At 39.2% G+C, this 18,016-nt stretch overlaps 2 protein-coding genes across 2 annotated transcripts; one reads left to right on the forward strand and one right to left on the reverse strand.

Annotated features, from left to right (window-relative positions):
* On the forward strand, positions 1–8,400 carry rrm1 (ribonucleotide reductase M1 polypeptide). The gene is made up of 19 exons (XM_055179338.2): positions 1–200; positions 813–901; positions 1,242–1,419; positions 1,527–1,627; positions 2,515–2,574; positions 2,731–2,770; positions 4,110–4,272; positions 4,394–4,535; positions 4,613–4,696; positions 4,781–4,942; positions 5,029–5,108; positions 5,190–5,391; positions 5,482–5,631; positions 5,703–5,924; positions 6,007–6,083; positions 6,157–6,292; positions 6,374–6,469; positions 6,886–7,074; positions 8,047–8,400. The coding sequence occupies exons 1-19, from the start codon at positions 182–184 to the stop codon at positions 8,236–8,238; spliced, it is 2,382 nt and encodes a 793-aa protein (XP_055035313.2). The 5' UTR covers positions 1–181; the 3' UTR covers positions 8,239–8,400.
* A 1,850-nt stretch (positions 8,401–10,250) lies between these two features.
* On the reverse strand, positions 10,251–17,329 carry trpc2b (transient receptor potential cation channel subfamily C member 2b). The gene is made up of 12 exons (XM_055180794.2): positions 16,642–17,329; positions 16,319–16,528; positions 15,972–16,136; positions 15,715–15,889; positions 15,291–15,491; positions 15,011–15,173; positions 14,804–14,896; positions 14,532–14,724; positions 14,331–14,458; positions 14,149–14,224; positions 12,657–12,771; positions 10,251–12,144 (listed from the first exon to the last, which is right to left on the reverse strand). Exons 1-12 carry the CDS (start codon positions 17,254–17,256, stop codon positions 11,351–11,353), a joined length of 2,928 nt encoding a protein of 975 aa, XP_055036769.2. The 5' UTR covers positions 17,257–17,329; the 3' UTR covers positions 10,251–11,350.
* Between the last annotated feature and the right edge of the window lie 687 nt (positions 17,330–18,016).

An 18,016-nucleotide genomic window follows, 5' to 3' on the forward strand; every position in this document is an offset into this window, starting at 1 on the left:
CCGGTTCCGCAAATCGTTCTTGGCGGGTTCCAGTCGCGCGCTTAATATTTTACAACAACAGCCTGGCATAGCAGCAGTTGAAGGACGGAGCAGCGAGCAGCACTTCATCCCAACATAAAAACACTTCTTGATTTTTTCGATTGTACGCTTGGGCTGAACTGTCAACTAGAAGACTTCAACCATGCATGTGATCAAACGAGGTAGCATGCTACTCGTTATTCGATTGTTTACTGTTTTTTAGCAAAATTGTCAGGCGTTGTGTTTAAGATATAAGTTAATATTCAGATGTATATAACTTAACTCTATTTACTGCTTATCGAATCTGTGTTTTTATGACCATGAATGCTGGACAGTCCGTAATATTGACAGTTAACGTTACATTTATTTGTCTAAGTTACATAGTGCAGAATATTGGCAATTAATAAAGTGCAGTGGATATTTAATTAACCTAAAATAGTGGTCAATGTTTCATATTTAATAGTTGTAACGTTATATTATTTTGCTAACAGATATTCCTTGGAAGTCACGTTAACTAACTGTTGACTAGCTGTTGTCTTTGTTAGCTGGTAGTTGGCGCCAAGCGCTGGATTAACTAGTTCATATCCGACTGGAAACAAAATATTGATACCAAATATTATTCTACGACTTCATGTTACGAACAAACAATTTATGCTCAACTAATCTGTGTAGTATATTATATGCAAATTTAAATTTCCAATGGATTAAACAGGTTACTATGCTAATGCATTCATCACTGTATATGCTTAATTTTCATGATATGAATTGTTGTTATTACTGTTTTTTTTCCTCAGATGGGCGCCAGGAGCGTGTCATGTTTGATAAAATTACATCACGAATCCAGAAACTTTGCTATGGACTCAACTCTGACTTTGTTGACCCCGTAAGTTGAAAACTTGAGAAATTAGCATGAAAATCTTACACTTGTGATGTTTTTGCAATTTATCAATGAGTAGCTATTTAATTACAGGTCAAACCATACATCCCAACCACTGCTTAACCAACACCCTTGTCATTTTCTCCACCCTTTATAGGTCACTCTACTTGACCACAAAGCAATGTTTATAAACCTACAGTACTACTATTGAAGCTTAAACAAATGTACAATAGATGAGCGTTGTCATAGTTACGGTTATTTCCTGGTGCATAAATCTTTGCCTCTGTCTGTCCAGGTATTTGCCGCTGTGTATTGTCAATTGTAAATCAGATTATTTTCTTTTTAGACACACATCACTATGAAGGTGATTCAGGGGCTTTACAGCGGTGTCAATACAGTAGAGCTTGACACCCTGGCTGCTGAGATCGCCGCTACCCTCACCACCAAACATCCGGATTATGCCATCCTGGCTGCTCGCATCGCCGTCTCCAACTTGCACAAAGAAACTAAGAAAGTCTTCAGTGGTGAGTTGCACTGTACGAGTTTTGGGCCTAGTGTTAAGGTTTAGGCTCATCAATCATAAACTGTTTTCAATCATAAACTGTTAATCACTATCATTTTCTAATTATAGAGGTTATGGAGGACCTGTATAACTATGTGAATCCCTTAAACAACCGCCACTCACCTATGATTTCGAAGGAAACCCTAGACATTGTCCTGGCCAACAAGGATGTAAGTGTATATATAAGAACCTGTCTGTGAAATAATACACAGAAAAAGGGCTTTCTGCAGGGCTTGCCTACAAATAATTTTAGAGCAGTTTGTCACCGAAGCAACAGAGCTAAAAAAATCCATGATCATATTATCAGTAGAGTTATGTTTTGCTTTGCATTTTCTTTTTGGGAGGTTTTTGTGTCAGTGGGGAAAGCCACCGGACACCGTGTCCACCGGAGTAACACTTATTGGTAAAAAGAATTAAATGCGATAATGAAGACCTTTTAATATGACTTCACCATCAGTAGGCCTAGATCAAGTGATTGACGTTTAGACATCTCATTACATTACCTTTACATTAGGCATTAAAGGAATAGTCTACTCATTTTCAATATTAAAATATGTTATTACCTTAACTAAGAATTGTTGACACATCCCTCTATCATCTGTGTGCGTGCACGTAAGGGCTGGAGCGCGCTGCGACGCTTCGATAGCATTTAGCTTAGCTCCATTCATTCAATGGTACCATTTAGAGATAAAGTGACCAAACACATCAACGTTTTTCCTATTCAAGACGAGTAGTTATACGAGCAAGTTTGGTGGTACAAAATAAAACGTAGCGCTTTTCTAAGCGGATTTAAAAGAGGAACTATATTTTATGGCGTAATAGCACTTTTGGGAGTACTTCGACTCGCCTGAAAAGTCCGCTCCCCTTCTCACTCTCATAATGGGAGAGGGAGGGTGTTACTGCGCCGAGTGTTTTTTGCATTATGTAGGAAGATTTTATGCACAAATTTCAATAGCAAAAAAATACTTTAGTTGGGTTTCTGTTATTTATTAATTTAATTCATGTTTGTTGTCTGTGTTTTCTTTGTGAATGTAATTTCTGCTTTTTTTCCCCACAGCGCCTCAATTCAGCTATAATTTTTGACCGAGATTTTTCCTACAACTTCTTCGGCTTTAAGGTAGCTATGAAATCGAATGTTTAAAAAGTCTGACACAACATGTAGAAATGCTTTTGTTTCGTATTATTTTATAATTTAAAACTTGATCTAAAAATGAATGATCTTTGACTTGACTATGGACCTTTATACTGAGAATGTTATGATTTTTTTTTAAAGACATTGGAGCGCTCATACCTGCTGAAGATCAATGGAAAGGGTAAGGGATTTAATCTGAAACTGCATAAATATGTGTATGCAAGTGGTGAAACAGAAGGCAAAAAATTAAAGCATTAAACAAGAGCGTTTAACTACATAAAGACCTAATTGACCTTTCGCCGGCCCCTCCCACAAAACGGCCATTGTCCAATCACACATCACAGCAACCGTTACTATGCGAGCACCTCCGACAACCATTCACGCCCGCAGCGTTTGTGAGCGGTGCATACTATGGATAAAACAGTGTGGACTGCCCTTTTAATGGATAAAACATTGTGGACTGCCCCATTCAGTTAAATGTGTCGAACATTTATGAAGCATAAATACGTCTGCACAAAGGTAAGGCTTACAGCTAACTAGTAACAGTGTGGTCTACATCTACTAACTAGAGGCAAGAACACAAATTGGACCAAAGTTATGATTACCATGAATATAATTGCCAGAATGTTAACCTACTCTCTATGGTAAATTTAATGAGTTATTTTGCCAACATTAGTTAACATGTTAGCTTACGCTAGCTACATTAGCTGCTGTTGTGTTGGGACTTTCAGCTCCCCAACTTTATTTTTCGTCAGTTTACGACAAAGTCGAACATAGCGCCCTGAACAATCAACTTTAAATAATTAGTTTTTATCTTTCATGTAGCATTTTATGAACGGAAAACCTACCCCTGAGTTTCCCAATCCCGTAAATGCTGTGCAACTTTATTATATTATACGTTTTATTTATTATATTATCTGTCCTGAAACTTTTAAGACAAAACAATTTCCTATTTGTGAAATTTATCAGCATAAATAAAACATTATGATTCTCAAAACGGCTATCCTCAAAACAACAGACAGAGAAATGTAAGTTGGCTTTGAAACCGCATGTAGGTTTAGCTAGCCAACATACCCTTGTATTTTAACAAAATAGCTACTCGCAATAGACATTAATAGATACCATATGAAAGATAACTTACTCGGCAGTGCAAGAGCATGACTGGTCCACAAGGCTGTGCTGGTTGCATTTGAGTAACAGATCATGTGGTTTCTCATTTCTTACGTGAGACCGGTAAGCATTAGCCTCGATAGTAGTCGTGTCTCCTTCATTGCATATTTTTATATTTTGAATATATCCCTCCACTGCATACTGTAACCCCGTTTGCCTCGATCTGGAGGAAATCGCGGCGGTATTGCTCCAAAAAATGTCACTGACACACACGGGTATATCGCTTTCCGTCATGGCAATCTGTCACGCTGGTCATTTGTTTGTCGGAAGTAGCAACAGTAACTAAGGGGGGCGGGGCTCGGCGAAAGGCTAATTGAGGGAAGACTAAGTCTCGTCTCATCTTTTTCTAGTTGCTGAGAGACCCCAGCACATGTTGATGAGAGTTTCTGTGGGGATTCATAAAGAGGACATTGCGGCAGCCATCGAAACCTACAACCTGCTGTCTGAGAAATGGTTCACTCATGCATCTCCTACACTCTTCAACGCTGGCACCAACCGACCACAGCTCTCCAGGTAAGCACCATAAAACATACAGTCATCAGACACAAGGGGGCAGTTTAGCAAGCATCTTTAAAAAATGTTAAGGACTTTTGTTATGAAGCATAACACAAGGTTGCTTTATTATCATGTCTAGTTGCTTCCTGCTTGCTATGAAAGATGACAGTATTGAGGGGATCTATGACACGTTAAAGCAGTGCGCCCTCATTTCCAAATCTGCTGGAGGTATTGGGGTGGCAGTAAGCTGCATAAGAGCCACAGGCAGCTACATTGCCGGGGTGAGTATTCTCTTCATTAATGTTGCTTTAAACTACTTTACTAAGCAGTTGTGTTCACAATTTTTATTCGTCAACAGACGAATGGTAACTCAAATGGCCTGGTTCCTATGCTCCGTGTCTACAACAACACGGCACGCTATGTGGATCAAGGAGGCAATAAGGTGAGATATATATATATTTTACATTGAATTCCAGTTAAAGATAGTATGGTGGCTTTAACGATAAATATACATTTCCTTATTTAGAGACCAGGAGCTTTTGCTATGTACCTGGAGCCATGGCACTTTGATGTTTTTGACTTTTTGGAGCTCAAGAAGAACACTGGGAAAGAAGAACAGAGAGCTAGAGATCTCTTTTACGGCCTTTGGATACCCGATCTCTTCATGAAGCGAGTGGAGACCAATGCAGTGAGTATATTACACATGTTTTAACATGCATATTTTCATGACTCGGCATGCTTTATTTTTAACCTCACATGTTAATCATTCAATAGGAATGGTCTCTGATGTGTCCCAGTGACTGTCCCGGGCTGAATGAGTGCTGGGGTGAAGAGTTTGAGAAGCTGTACACAAGGTATAAAAAGAGTGCCATGTGATATTATCACTATAATATAACATTTGTCTGAAGGTAAATACATTTGATGATTCGTTACAGGTATGAGCAGGAGGGCAAAGCTAAGCGTGTGATAAAAGCTCAGCAGCTGTGGTACGCTATCATCGAGTCTCAGACCGAGACCGGTACACCTTACATGCTTTACAAGGACGCTTGCAACCGCAAGAGCAACCAGCAGAACCTGGGCACCATCAAATGCAGTAACCTGTGCACAGAAATTGTGGAGTACACCAGTAAAGATGAGGTAGGCAAAGCATTGTGGGTTATGCATAAATGCTACTTACTTGGTTTAAAAGTAGCATTTGTAAATTATCAAACTTTTGTGTTGTTCTAGGTGGCTGTTTGCAACCTGGCATCCATCGCTCTTAACATGTACGTCACCTCAGAGCGAACCTTCGATTTCCAGAAGTTAGCCTCTGTTACGAAGGTCATTGTGAAGAACTTGAATAAAATCATCGACATCAACTACTACCCAGTGCAAGAGGTATGGTATACGGCCTTAACAATCGTCGTTGTAATTGCTTCATATGCTGATGATCTCTATCTTAAAAAGAGGCTGAAAACTCAAACAAGCGCCACAGGCCCATCGGTATTGGTGTGCAGGGTCTGGCTGATGCTTTCATCCTTATGCGTTTCCCATTTGAGAGCCAAGAGGCTCAGCTACTTAACAAACAAATCTTTGAGACCATCTACTACGCCGCCCTGGAGTCCAGCTGTGAGCTGGCTGAAGAATTTGGCCCGTATGAGACGTACCCTGGGTGTCCTGTTAGCAAGGGTGTAAGTAAAATTAAGATGTGTTGTGTCTCCCTCTGTTAGAGAATGTGGGATTTTTCTAATCACTCCTGCTATGATTTTCCAGATTCTTCAGTATGATATGTGGGATGTGACGCCTACAGACCTGTGGGACTGGAAGGCACTCAAAGAGAAAATCGCCAAGTAAGTAACTACATCCAAAGACTTCACGAAAAACTTTATTTTTTCATTCTAATCGCCTTTACCTTCTTATTAGACATGGAGTTCGCAACAGCCTGCTTCTGGCTCCAATGCCCACTGCCTCCACAGCTCAGATCCTGGGCAACAATGAGTCAATCGAGCCCTACACAAGCAACATTTACACTCGTCGAGTTTTGTCCGGAGAGTTTCAGGTGAGTTAAAAGTTGCAATGGATATTTGTGTTCACAGTGTTGGTTCATGCTTGACCAATAGGTTTTTTCTTTGCCTTTCAGATTGTGAACCCACATCTTCTCAAAGATCTCACCGAACGAGGCCTTTGGAATGAAGAAATGAAAAACCAGCTCATCGCTCAGAACGGATCCATCCAGGTAAGTTTAGTTTTCTGTTTTATTGAAGATTATTGATTCAAATGGTAATGATTTCACCAGGAGTTGCTCTCATTTCATATAGATAACACATTAGACAGGACCTAAAAATCCCCTTATTACTTGGTCACCTCCATAAACCCTTTTTTTGTTGGCTGTCTGATTTTAAATGTGTTTGAAGGTTGAATGAGCCTTGTTTCTGTAAATATTAAAAATCTTTTCAGATAGAGTTTAATGCTTAATTCATGTAATTTAAAGGAATAGTTTACCCAAAATTGACAATTCAAGTTGTTACAAACCTGTATAAATTACATTTTTGGGTGAACTTTCTCTTTATAACCTAGCTAAAATTAAATGTTCAATTTCTTTTATAAAACCAGTCTTTTTGTGATCATTTCAAAATGTCTTTCCTTTTAAAGGATATTCCCACAATACCAGATGACCTGAAGCAGCTGTACAAGACCGTATGGGAGATCTCACAAAAGACAATTCTAAAGATGGCAGCAGACCGAGGTGCTTTTATTGATCAAAGCCAGTCCCTCAATATCCACATTGCTGAACCCAACTATGGCAAGCTGACCAGCATGCACTTTTATGGCTGGAAACAGGTAAGACTGAAACTTAATGAACCAGGAATTAAAGCAATACTCAAGTCAAATATCAAAATTACCCCATGACGTACTCACCCTTTAGTAATCCGAGGTGGGCAACGATTAATCTCATACAAAATAAAAGTTAGTTTTTGCATAATATTTGAGTGTGTGCTTTGTGTAATTATGTATATATAAATACACACATTTATGTATTTATTTAAGAAACATTTATGTGTGTGTGTGTGTGGTATATATTTATTTATTTATTTATTTCAAATATTATATATAAATTAAAATCATTGATGTATAACAAAAAAATCTGTAATGTATTTGTGAAACGTATTGTGTACACACACACACACACATTATTTTGTATGTGATTAGTCACGATTAATTGTTGCCCACCACTACAAGATACACGTCCATTTTTCAGAGAGCACATTTAGAGTAATTTTAGTAAATATCCTTGCTTTTCCAAACTTATAACGGTAGAAAACCGGAATAAGGGAACAACTTCTGAGTTTAAACACCAAAAAGTGAAAATCTTCTGCAGGTTATCAATGTGATTTTTGTTTAAAAAAAATATTAATTTCGAACTTTATAAACTGTAATAACTAGCTTCCGGTAATGACGCCATCTTGGACTCCTTCAATTCACACGAGAGTTTTAGTGTAGTAAGGATTGGTTGGCATAGGATTGTTGTGCAAGTAAGTCCAAGATGGCGTCATTACCGGAAGTTAGTTTATAAAGTTTAAAATACGGATATTTTTCTTACAATATCGCATTGATTACCCGCAAACAAAGGACGTGAAGGATGAATGCACTTTTTTGCGCTTTAGAGTTAGAAGTTAAGATCCCTCCATTTATAAAAGCAAGAACATTTACATCAGGGTAATTTTGATATTTGGCTTGAGTATCACTTTAAAAGGTTGAACTAGGCTAAATAGTGTGTTTGCTGTAATGACTAATGCAAATATATCTTCACAGGGTCTTAAAACTGGAATGTATTACCTGAGGACTAAGCCGGCTGCCAACCCCATCCAGTTCACTCTGAACAAAGAGAAATTAAAAGACACGCCGAAAAACACAACCGAAGACGAGGAAACAAAAGAACGCAACAAGGCTGCCATGGTGTGTTCATTAGAGAACCGCGATGAGTGTCTGATGTGTGGCTCTTAATCCAGCTTTTTTGTATTGAGTTGATAATATTTTGCGTCTTGTATAGTATTGCTATTTTTTAAAACTGGCATTGATAAAATAATTATAATACTCATAAATGATATTAATGTAATTTTCCATCAGTATTCCATGAGACCTCTGAATAAACACTTTTTGAAAAGATCATTTTGTTGAGTTTTTAAGGAAAGAGGTGTTGAAGGCCATATACAATCTGTCTTGGGAGAACTTTTCGCTACTCACGACTCAACACTTGTAATATATACTACTGTAAACAATAGGCTTCAAGGGCTAATGCTTTATGGAAGGTTACATTATTTTGTAAACATGTTTACAATAAAAAATTGAATCAGTCGGTGTGGTGTTTATATGCAAATTTTATGTTGGGGTAAACATAAGTTCTATTGCAACCCAGGTGTAAAAACAAAAATAATCCAAGCTTAAGAGGAGCATCAAAGTTTGATTTTCATTAATTTTACATTAAATTAAATCTTTGACATGATCTTACTCCATCAACATTAAAGAACAAGTTCGGTATTTTACACTTAAAGCACTGTTTTCAGATTGTTTATGATGAAATAGAAAGGTTTTGACTGAAATTTGGACGCATGATGCTCCCCCGAGAATTTTCGGGTGTTTGTTGTATCACTTCCCACCCCTACAATGGGTTTATAGGTGCACTGGAACAATCCTTCCTAAAATGCATTAAACTTTCATTTACAAAGACGTGAAACTCACCGAGTGGTCAGGGGTGTTCACTGATATGCTCACACAAAAATCACTGCAAGATGCTTTCCAACAGGTGTTTTAGCATCCGTTGTAAAGTTGTGACCTATTTTTCCAAACGCCTCACACCCGTATATTCTTTTGTTGAGAGCTTGAATAATAGACACTCCAGCCCAGGTGGTGGCGATAATCCACCTTTGACAATTGCAAGAATACAAACAAAGTTCCCGGCGCGAAGTAATACCGTACCTCACAGCAGATCTAATACAAGTCAGTGGAGTTGGACAAAAACTACGATAAAACCTGTTGGAAAGCGATTTTTGTGTGAGCATATCAGTGAACACCCCTGACCACTCGGTGAGTTTCACGTCTTTGTAAACGAAAGTTTAATACATTTTAGGAAGTATTGTTCCAGTGCACCTATACAGCCATTATATAGGTGGGAGGTGATACAACAAACACCCGAAAATTCTCGGGCCAGCATCATATGTCCAAATTTCAGTCAAAACCGTTCTATTTCATCATAAACAATCTGAAAAACAAGGCTTTAAGTGTAAAATACCGAACTTGTCCTTTAAAGATATCAAGATATACATTTTTCACATAATGTTCTTTACATGTAGGATGGTTTTGTATAGAAAACAGTAAATAAAAAAATGACTAGCTGGGTTTTAAGGCGAGGTCACAAAGGTTTATTTAGCTGGGATTGGTAAATGCAAAGCTATATAATAAAATAGTGTTCACACCATGTATTCAAAACACTACTGCGATGGATAAAATGACCCTCTGGTCTCTATAACCATCTGTATTTGATCATTATGGAATAGGTGAGATGGGGATCCAGTAGGTGTATAGGGAAGGTCTGCAGGTGATGAGTTTATTAATTATTATGAAGGCTTTAGGGAACAGCAGCTGTGTCACAAACAGCAAGTGTTGAACAAGCTGCAACCTGTACACATGCTCTCTTGGGTCTATTACTTTAGTCGCATGGATCCTGTAACCATCTCACCGTTTACGTCTATAATTCTCTATGTTGTTTTAATTATCATTTGTTAATTGTAAAAATGAATTATTTCTAAACTGTACATTAATTTCTATTGCATAAAATGTGACCCTGTCTGTGAAATCCAAGTTATGCGATTAGGAGCAATTGATTTCAATTATTGATTTCAAACTTTGACATTATCTTACTCGTCAATATTAAAGATATCAAGGTTACATTTTAACAGAATTATGTAGGATGATTTTAGGTAGAAACAATAAATCACAAAAAAATACCGCAAAACATTACACGCAAAACACATTTATGATTGATAAGTGCTTTAATGTATTTCAAAAACATCCATACACAAAATATTCCAGTATGTTGATTAAGTACTGCTCTGTGGAGCTACAGTAAAGGACAAAACAAGACATGTAGGGGCAGTTTCCCAGAGATGGGGCTTAGTACCAGACTAAAATGCAGGATTGAACTGCCTTAATTTAAAAACACCATCTTAACATATATCAGTGCCATTGTTTTGTCTGAATGCATATAAGTATTGTTTTTGTAAGATACAAACAAACCTAACGCCTCGTACTGGATTTTTTCTACACCCTGTCCGGGAAACCATCCCTTAGAACAGTGGTTCTCAAACGTTTTTGGCGTGCTGCCCCCCTTGTGTACGGTGGATCCCTTCATGGCCCCCCAAGGAAAATGTTTGGGATAAAACATTCCAAAACTTAAAATTTGAATTGAACAAAACTTTAAAGGAGCAGTATGTAAGAAATTTATATCAATTAATCATAAAATGGCCCTGATATGTCACTAGACATTCAGAAATAATTTTCATTTCCAATACTTATATCACTGACAACAGTGGTCCAGCCAGGAAATTGTCATTTAAAAAGTGGAGTTGCAGCCCTCAGCTGATGTTTATGTTGTCATTTTGTGTATTGGCCACCAGTTGTGTGATTGCAGTACCAGTTTTAGCCACAAGTTTTGTGATTGCAGTACCAGTTTTGGCCACAATCCTACATACTGTTCCTTTAAATTATATAATGTAGTGATCTTTGTTAGTAACCTAATTTTTCTGAGGTTTAATTATTGCATAACATTTATGATAAATTAATGTATTTGATCAAATGTCTTTAAACCTTTAATCTCAGAGCCCCCCAGTTTGAGAAACACTGCCTTAGAATACCACATCATAATGCCGCTCTCAAAGCAGACTATTTATACAGTGACCCTCAAAAATATTTGGACAGTAGAGTCACTGAACAAATTTGAAATGCGACTTTTATATCCAAACATTGACTATATCATAAAGCATTTTAGTATCTTTAAACAAGTCAGCAGTTGAATGATTCTTAGTTTCGGACTAATCTGAACCAAATAAACTAATCCCCATCATTCTGGGCTGTTCACCGAGAGGTCAAATTCCTGAGAACCAAAGCCGGTGTCTTGGGAGATCTCACTGCCGGTTGGAGACAATACATGATTTCCACTGAAAATTAACTTCATGTCTTTTCTTCCTAACTTTTCTTCTATCCTCTTTGCCATAAAACTCACTAAGTTTCCTCTGTTTAGGTCGATCTTTATTTCGGCACTTTCTTTACTGACATCAGCATTAGATCCATCATTCTCTGCTTCATTTACATCTTCATTTGTTTCCTCTATATTATTTCTGGCTTCCTCAGTCATCACTGTCTCATCTTCACTGTTTCTCTCACTCTCTGTGTCTGTACGGGTCTCTATATCTATGACCGTCTCATTTAAATCCTCTGTTTGCTCGCTATCTGTATTGTTTCCGGCACCTTCATGATTTCCATTCTCCACATCCCCATTTGTCTCATCAACGTTCACTGTGTGTTCCCCTACCTCACTGGTCTGCCCTTCATTTGACTCTTTATCTATCTCGGTGTCACCTGACTCCTGCATGTCCATAGTTCCTCTGTTTTCATTGGTTTCCCCTTGATCTTTATTGTGTGCAGAAGTGTCCAGAGGAGGAGTCTTCCTATCATTGCTGAAGTCCCTAAAGTTGTTTTTGGCTCCAACAATGTACTTCCCCAGGAAAGAAGAGCCTCCGGATGGGTCCGCTTTGGTGTCGCCTGTGTAGTTTTGCAGGCTCGAGTGGATCTGCTTCATTTCCGTGTGTAGACGACCAACCACTTTGCTCAGCTCTGTGATTCGGTTACCAACGTCTATGGAAAAGCCATTCATGGTTATTTAAGAATCGTGGCTGTCGATACTGTATCATGTTTACTATATTATTGCCAATATTTTCCTATATTATCCATTAAATGTGACCCAGTCTGTGAAAACCCTGCTAAAATCATTATTTACATAAAATGATTCTACATAATGTAAGCATTGTGTGAAAATATAACCTTGATATCTTTAATATTGACTGAGTAAGATCATGTCAAAAATTGAAATCAAGGTGAATTGAAACTTTGATGCTCCTAATATGATAGATTATCTGACTTTAGACCAAATTTCACAGACAGGGTCACAACAAATATAGCTAAAGTTGATTGATACCATTATTTTTTGGCAAAGCAACTTACAGTGCATTCAATCAATACATTTCTTTTATCAGTACCGTTTGTATTGGGATCGGAGCCATGACCTTTGCATTGCTAACTCCCGACCAATTGAGCTACAGAAACATAACATAAAGATAACAAAGATAGTATCACATTTTCTGCCCTACCTTTGCGTTTTGTCTCCTCAAACTCTCTCCTGGCAGATTCGATGTAGCGTTGAACCAGAGCCCGGATCACTTGCTGTCTGTATGGTACCCGGCCCTCCCCTGTGCCCTTGTCATCCTGCAGTATTGCATTTGAAACAGAGTAACAGAGTCACATTGATAGGTTTATTAAATATTGCACTTGAATACCCTCACCTAAAGGATTATTAGGAACACCTGTTCAATTTCTCATGAATGCAATTATCTAATCAACCAATCACATGGCAGTTGCTTCAATGCATTTAGGGGTGTGGTCCTGGTCAGGACAATCTCCTGAACTCCAAACTGAATGTCAGAATGGGAAAGAAAGGTGATTTAAGCAATTTTGAGCGTGGCATGGTTTGCCAAAATACTTGGTTTGAGTATTTCACAATCTGCTCAGTTACTGGGATTTTCACGCACAAACATTTCTAGGGTTTACAAAGAATGGTGTGAAAAGGGAAAACATCCAGTATGCGGCAGTTCTGTGGGCGAAAATGCCTTGTTGATGCTAGAGGTCACAGGAGAATAGGCCGACTGATTCAAGCTGATAGAAGAGCAACTTTGACTGAGATAACCACTCGTTCAAATCGAGGTATGCAGCAAAGCATTTGCGAATCCACAACACGCACAACCTTGAGGCGGATGGGCTACAACAGCAGAAGACCCCACCGGGTACCACTCATCTCCACTACAAATAGGAAAAAGAGGCTACAATTTGCATAAGCTCAACAAAATTGGACAGTTGAAAACTGGAAAAACGTTGCTTGGTCTGATGAGTCTCGATTTCTGTTGAGACATTCAGATGGTAGAGTCAGAATTTGGCGTAAACAGAATGAGAACATGGATTCATCATGCCTTGTTACCACTGTGCAGGCTGGTGGTGGTGGTGTAATGGTGTGGGGGATGTTTTCTTGGCACACTTTAGGCCCCTTAGTGCCAATTGGGCATCGTTTAAATGCTACAGCCTACCTGAGCATTGTTTCTGACCATGTCCATCCCTTTAAGACCACCATGTACCCATCCTCTGATGGCTACTTCCAGCTGGATAAAGCACCATGTCACAAAGTTCGAATCATTTCAAATTGGTTTCTTGAACATGACAATGAGTTCACTGTACTAAAATGGCCCCCACAGTCACCAGATCTCAACCCAATAGAGCATCTTTGTGATGTGGTGGAACGGGAGCTTCGTGCCCTGAATGTGCATCCAACAAATCTCCATCAACTGCAAGATGCTATCCTATCAATATGGGCCAACATTTCTAAACAATGCTTTCAGCACCTTGTTGAATCAATGCCACATAGAATTAAGGCAGTTCTGAAGGCGAAAGGGGGTCAAACACAGTATTAGTATGGTGTTCCTAATAATCCTTTAGGTGAGTGTAATAGATGCTTTTAAGGAAGATAATAGAAAATAACACATATCAATAAGCAAACTTTCAATCTGCAGGAAAGCATGAATGTGAGTTTTGTACCAAGGATGCGATTGGAGGATAATCCGGACCCGAGTTACAGTTGAGACAACAGCAGCAGATCCTTCTGAAAATTCCTCTTAAATATATAAAAGCAAAATATTATTGGGATTCCTTTAAATCTATTTTATGTTTTAAATTCTGTTTAAGCTATGATGAGGACTACACAGATTTTCTCTGCTGACCGTAAGAGGTAGAAACCGGCTTTGGGAGAGGGAATAATGTTGAAGGGAACGGGCATAGTCAGTCCTTCTCTGAAATAGCTCAGATAGAGCTTCGAACGGGCAAACTTCCACTCTACATCAGCATCATCCTACAGGGAAGGATAACGTAAATAAAACACTGAGCATGTGCATTCTTTATCAGGATCATATTAAATTATCTACCTCAATTTTCTGAAAAGAGTTGGTGATCATGGCAATGAGCATGTTGAGAAGTACAATGACTATAAGCAACGTGTAGATGCCATAAAGGATCCTGCCAACAAACTCGGCCAATACAAACTCAGGCATATCCACGTAGGTTTGATCAGCTACACCAAACATGGTCCAGAAGAGATAGCGGAAGGTTTCGTTTAATCTGTAAATGATAAAAGGATAGACATAGATTAAAGAACATCACACATTCAGATTTTGCATATGCAGCGAGCAGCTTATACCTTCCAAGGTTAGGGGAGATCACATAAGGGACATAGATGTTGTTGAGGCCACACAGGAAAGCCGTTCCAATGATTACCAAAATAAACATAAATCTGGGAAGAAATGAGACATGGTAATGAGAAGTGGAAAGTTTGGGTCAAATATGGATAAACCCAAAATATTTCATATTTTAGAGTATAATAAGCAATGGATACCATAGTAAATACCTCATCATATCATCAATCATCTTTCCAATAGATATCTGCAGTGTACCAAGAGATTCATGTGCTGGTAAGATGTAGGCCAAGCGAGTGAAGCTTAACATGCTAGTCACTGCAAACAACACTTCAGCGATAAACTGAGGATCCTCCTGATGCCAACCATCACGCACTGTACAGTATGAAACAATGTTACTGTGGTACGCAGATGATTTTTGGAGACGCATCATGTGCTACATTAACTGGTCAAGTAATGTTTAGATATGCGTGTGTTTGTGTTTTCACTCACAGGCTTCTGTGAAGTAGACACACTCATCGTGATTCTGGGGTAAGTCACACACGACGATGCCCTTCAGCATGATGACCACTCTCAGAGTGAATGAAGCCAGATACATGCTAAGAACCAGACAGTCCAGACAGTTCCACCAGTCCAGAAAGTAACTTCTCAGGCCTTCAATCCAAACCTCCTTACATTCAAACCAGAAGAAACCTGCACAGTCGATTCAGCCAGATGTTTTACAGGTTTACAATGCACCCAAAGTTTATATCAGTTTATGATGGAAATCAAACTTATATCCTTTCTATGTTGCCATACTCTTAAAAATAAAGGTGCTAAAAGGGTTCCAGCATTGCTATTTTGGTTCCCTATACTATTAAACTACAGAATAATCGTCCAGCAAAAGGAAATAAGTTCTTATAAAAGTACAACCTACCAACCACCCAGACCATGTGAAAGGAGTTGTGCAGCATGTTCTGCTGACGAGAGGCAAAGTTTTCCCGATATATCTCCATCGCAATGGATTCCCCCAGCAGTGTGATGAGAAACCACATATACGAGGCAGAATGGAGGAGGAATTTAATCACGGGAGTCTTCAGAATCTTCCCCAACTGTGAAGAAAACATCACATGGTCAACAAACACTTGATTTGAAACACTGAGTACTTCAACAAATTTGAATATTCGGCAAAACCTTTGACTTTGGTGCAATCCAGTAGACGAGGCAAAGGATGGGCATGGTCAAGAAAATCCCAAAAGACACCAGGAGCTTCCAGGTTGTTCTGCTGCCCCTCCAACCTGAAAGGTTTCCACACCAGATGGAGGAGAGCACCTGCTGGCAGATCGGATGAGCTACAAACTGCAATACAAATGAAACATGATTAAGAAACATTGTGATGACCGTTGCGCTGTCCGGTTATTAAAACTTGGTTTAGGGTCCAGCCCTCCCTACAAAAGACAACCAGGTTTGTTGAATAAATGTACAGTGTTCTTGATAGCAGTGAACCAACTATAAAGTTTAAGTTAGGGGTCCCACATTACCCGTTTTTGATTGTAGTTGACTGCAAGCCTTAAGCGAGCCAGGTTAGGGATGCCCTCCTCAAATGCCTGCTGGTCCAGCTCATCCTCACTGTCTTCATCCAGATTGCCACAGTTGTTTAGGATAGTGGTGACCTCACTTTGATTCCGGCACATTCCGAGCAGCTCCACGGCAAACTCCTGGCACAAATCCTCAAGGGCAAGATACTGAGGCTGCATTGGTTAAAAGAAAAAAAAAAACAATTGTACAAGCAAGAGAACACAGCATCATCATGTTTAACCCTTTCAAAACATAGCATTAAAAGCAGGCCCCTCCTTTACCCAACCTTAAATTCAGGTTCCTTCTTAGACAGCTTGCGAAGATCCCGGCTTAGTCGGAAGGCACTGAGCATTGCATCTTCTGCGGTGATGGACAGGTAAGCACGACTGGCAATGCCTCGGTAGGTATTAATGCGAGACAATGAGAACTTAAGTAAGTCATACTGGCGACCATTCGTACACTCCAGACATGCACATGACATTTTATGGGGCCAGGGAATTTCGTGACCTTTCTGATTGAGCATGGTCACGATTTCATACAGATCCTTCTGACAGGCCAGCGTCAGTGGTGTCACTCCAGGGGCAAACTGTGAATCGTCGATGGAGTGGTCAAAAATAGCCATAGAGAAAGAGCGAACGTCCATCTTATTGCCCTTTTCCTGATCCAATCGGTCAAGAAGGCGCTTGACCACACGAGGTTGGTTGGTATCCACGGCCACCAGAAGAGCTTCGTGGATCTGCCGGAAGTCAAACTTAATGCTTTGGATCAGGGTGTTCATGGTGTCCTCATTACCCAGTCTGATGGACAGGTTCAGTGCTTCTCTCCATTGCCTGTCTTCAGTGTCATCCAGCTGACGGATGATGCCATCACCCGTCTTCAACAGAGATGAGACCAAGTGCATGTTCCCCTCGCGGATGGCACCGAGGAGCTCCGGAGGGAAGCGAAACTTCTTGTTCACAATCTCGCGCCATTGCTCTGGCTATACAAAGACCAAACTTTAATTAATCTGATGCATAGCAACATCTAGCTACAGTATACTGTAAAAAGTTGGATCAACTTAAAAATTACTTCAAATGGTAACACACAGTGGCGGCCGGTGACTTCGAGGGCGCACAATGCGAAGTTCGTCAAAACATGTATGTAGCTCGTCATGTGTGTGGTTCGTAATTTCAAAGTATGTGTTTGGCGCATCGAGTGAACCTATGTGCATCACGTGTCTTGTCAAAATAAGTGCCTGTTGTAGATGCGTCTACAGGGTTTATGATAAAACAGACGCTCGTGTTGCCAGATACTCACATAATCTCATGCGTTAAGGGAGTGTCTTGCGTGCATTTTGGGAACGTGAGCGTCTCTTTTATCATAAACGGTTTTGATGCGTGTGCAGCAGGCACTTATTTTGACGGAACACGTGATGCACATGATTCACATGACACAACAAACACATATTTTAAAAACATGAGCAACAGACATGACACTCCCAAACATATTTTGCATTTTTTTTTTAGGTTTTACCAATTAAAGTAATTGACCCAACTTTTCACTTTTTACTGTTAAAAAAAAAATAGTCTGTTGTACTTAATGCTATTTTATTTCATTTTCGAGACGATTGTCTTTATTTGTACATGCATCACATCTATACAAAAATAATGGGATCCAAAGGT

This window comes from Misgurnus anguillicaudatus, chromosome 9, assembly GCF_027580225.2.
Source record: "Misgurnus anguillicaudatus chromosome 9, ASM2758022v2, whole genome shotgun sequence".
In the NCBI taxonomy this organism is placed as follows: domain Eukaryota; kingdom Metazoa; phylum Chordata; class Actinopteri; order Cypriniformes; family Cobitidae; genus Misgurnus; species Misgurnus anguillicaudatus.

Bases quoted from the DNA above. Each gene is read 5' to 3' on its own strand.
- trpc2b (XM_055180794.2), bottom strand. From the start codon at position 17,256: ATGCACTTGGTCTCATCTCTGTTGAAGACGGGTGATGGCATCATCCGT. The intron at 14,725-14,803 runs GTATAAGCTGCT...TATCATTTACAG, and splicing joins ATCTCCCCTAACCTTGGAAG to ATTAAACGAAACCTTCCGCT. The intron at 14,225-14,330 runs GTCAGCAGAGAA...TATATATTTAAG, and splicing joins GCCGGTTTCTACCTCTTACG to AGGAATTTTCAGAAGGATCT.
- rrm1 (XM_055179338.2), top strand. The intron at 2,575-2,730 runs GTAGCTATGAAA...TTTTTTTTAAAG, and splicing joins ACAACTTCTTCGGCTTTAAG to ACATTGGAGCGCTCATACCT. The intron at 5,632-5,702 runs GTATGGTATACG...TCTTAAAAAGAG, and splicing joins ACTACTACCCAGTGCAAGAG to GCTGAAAACTCAAACAAGCG.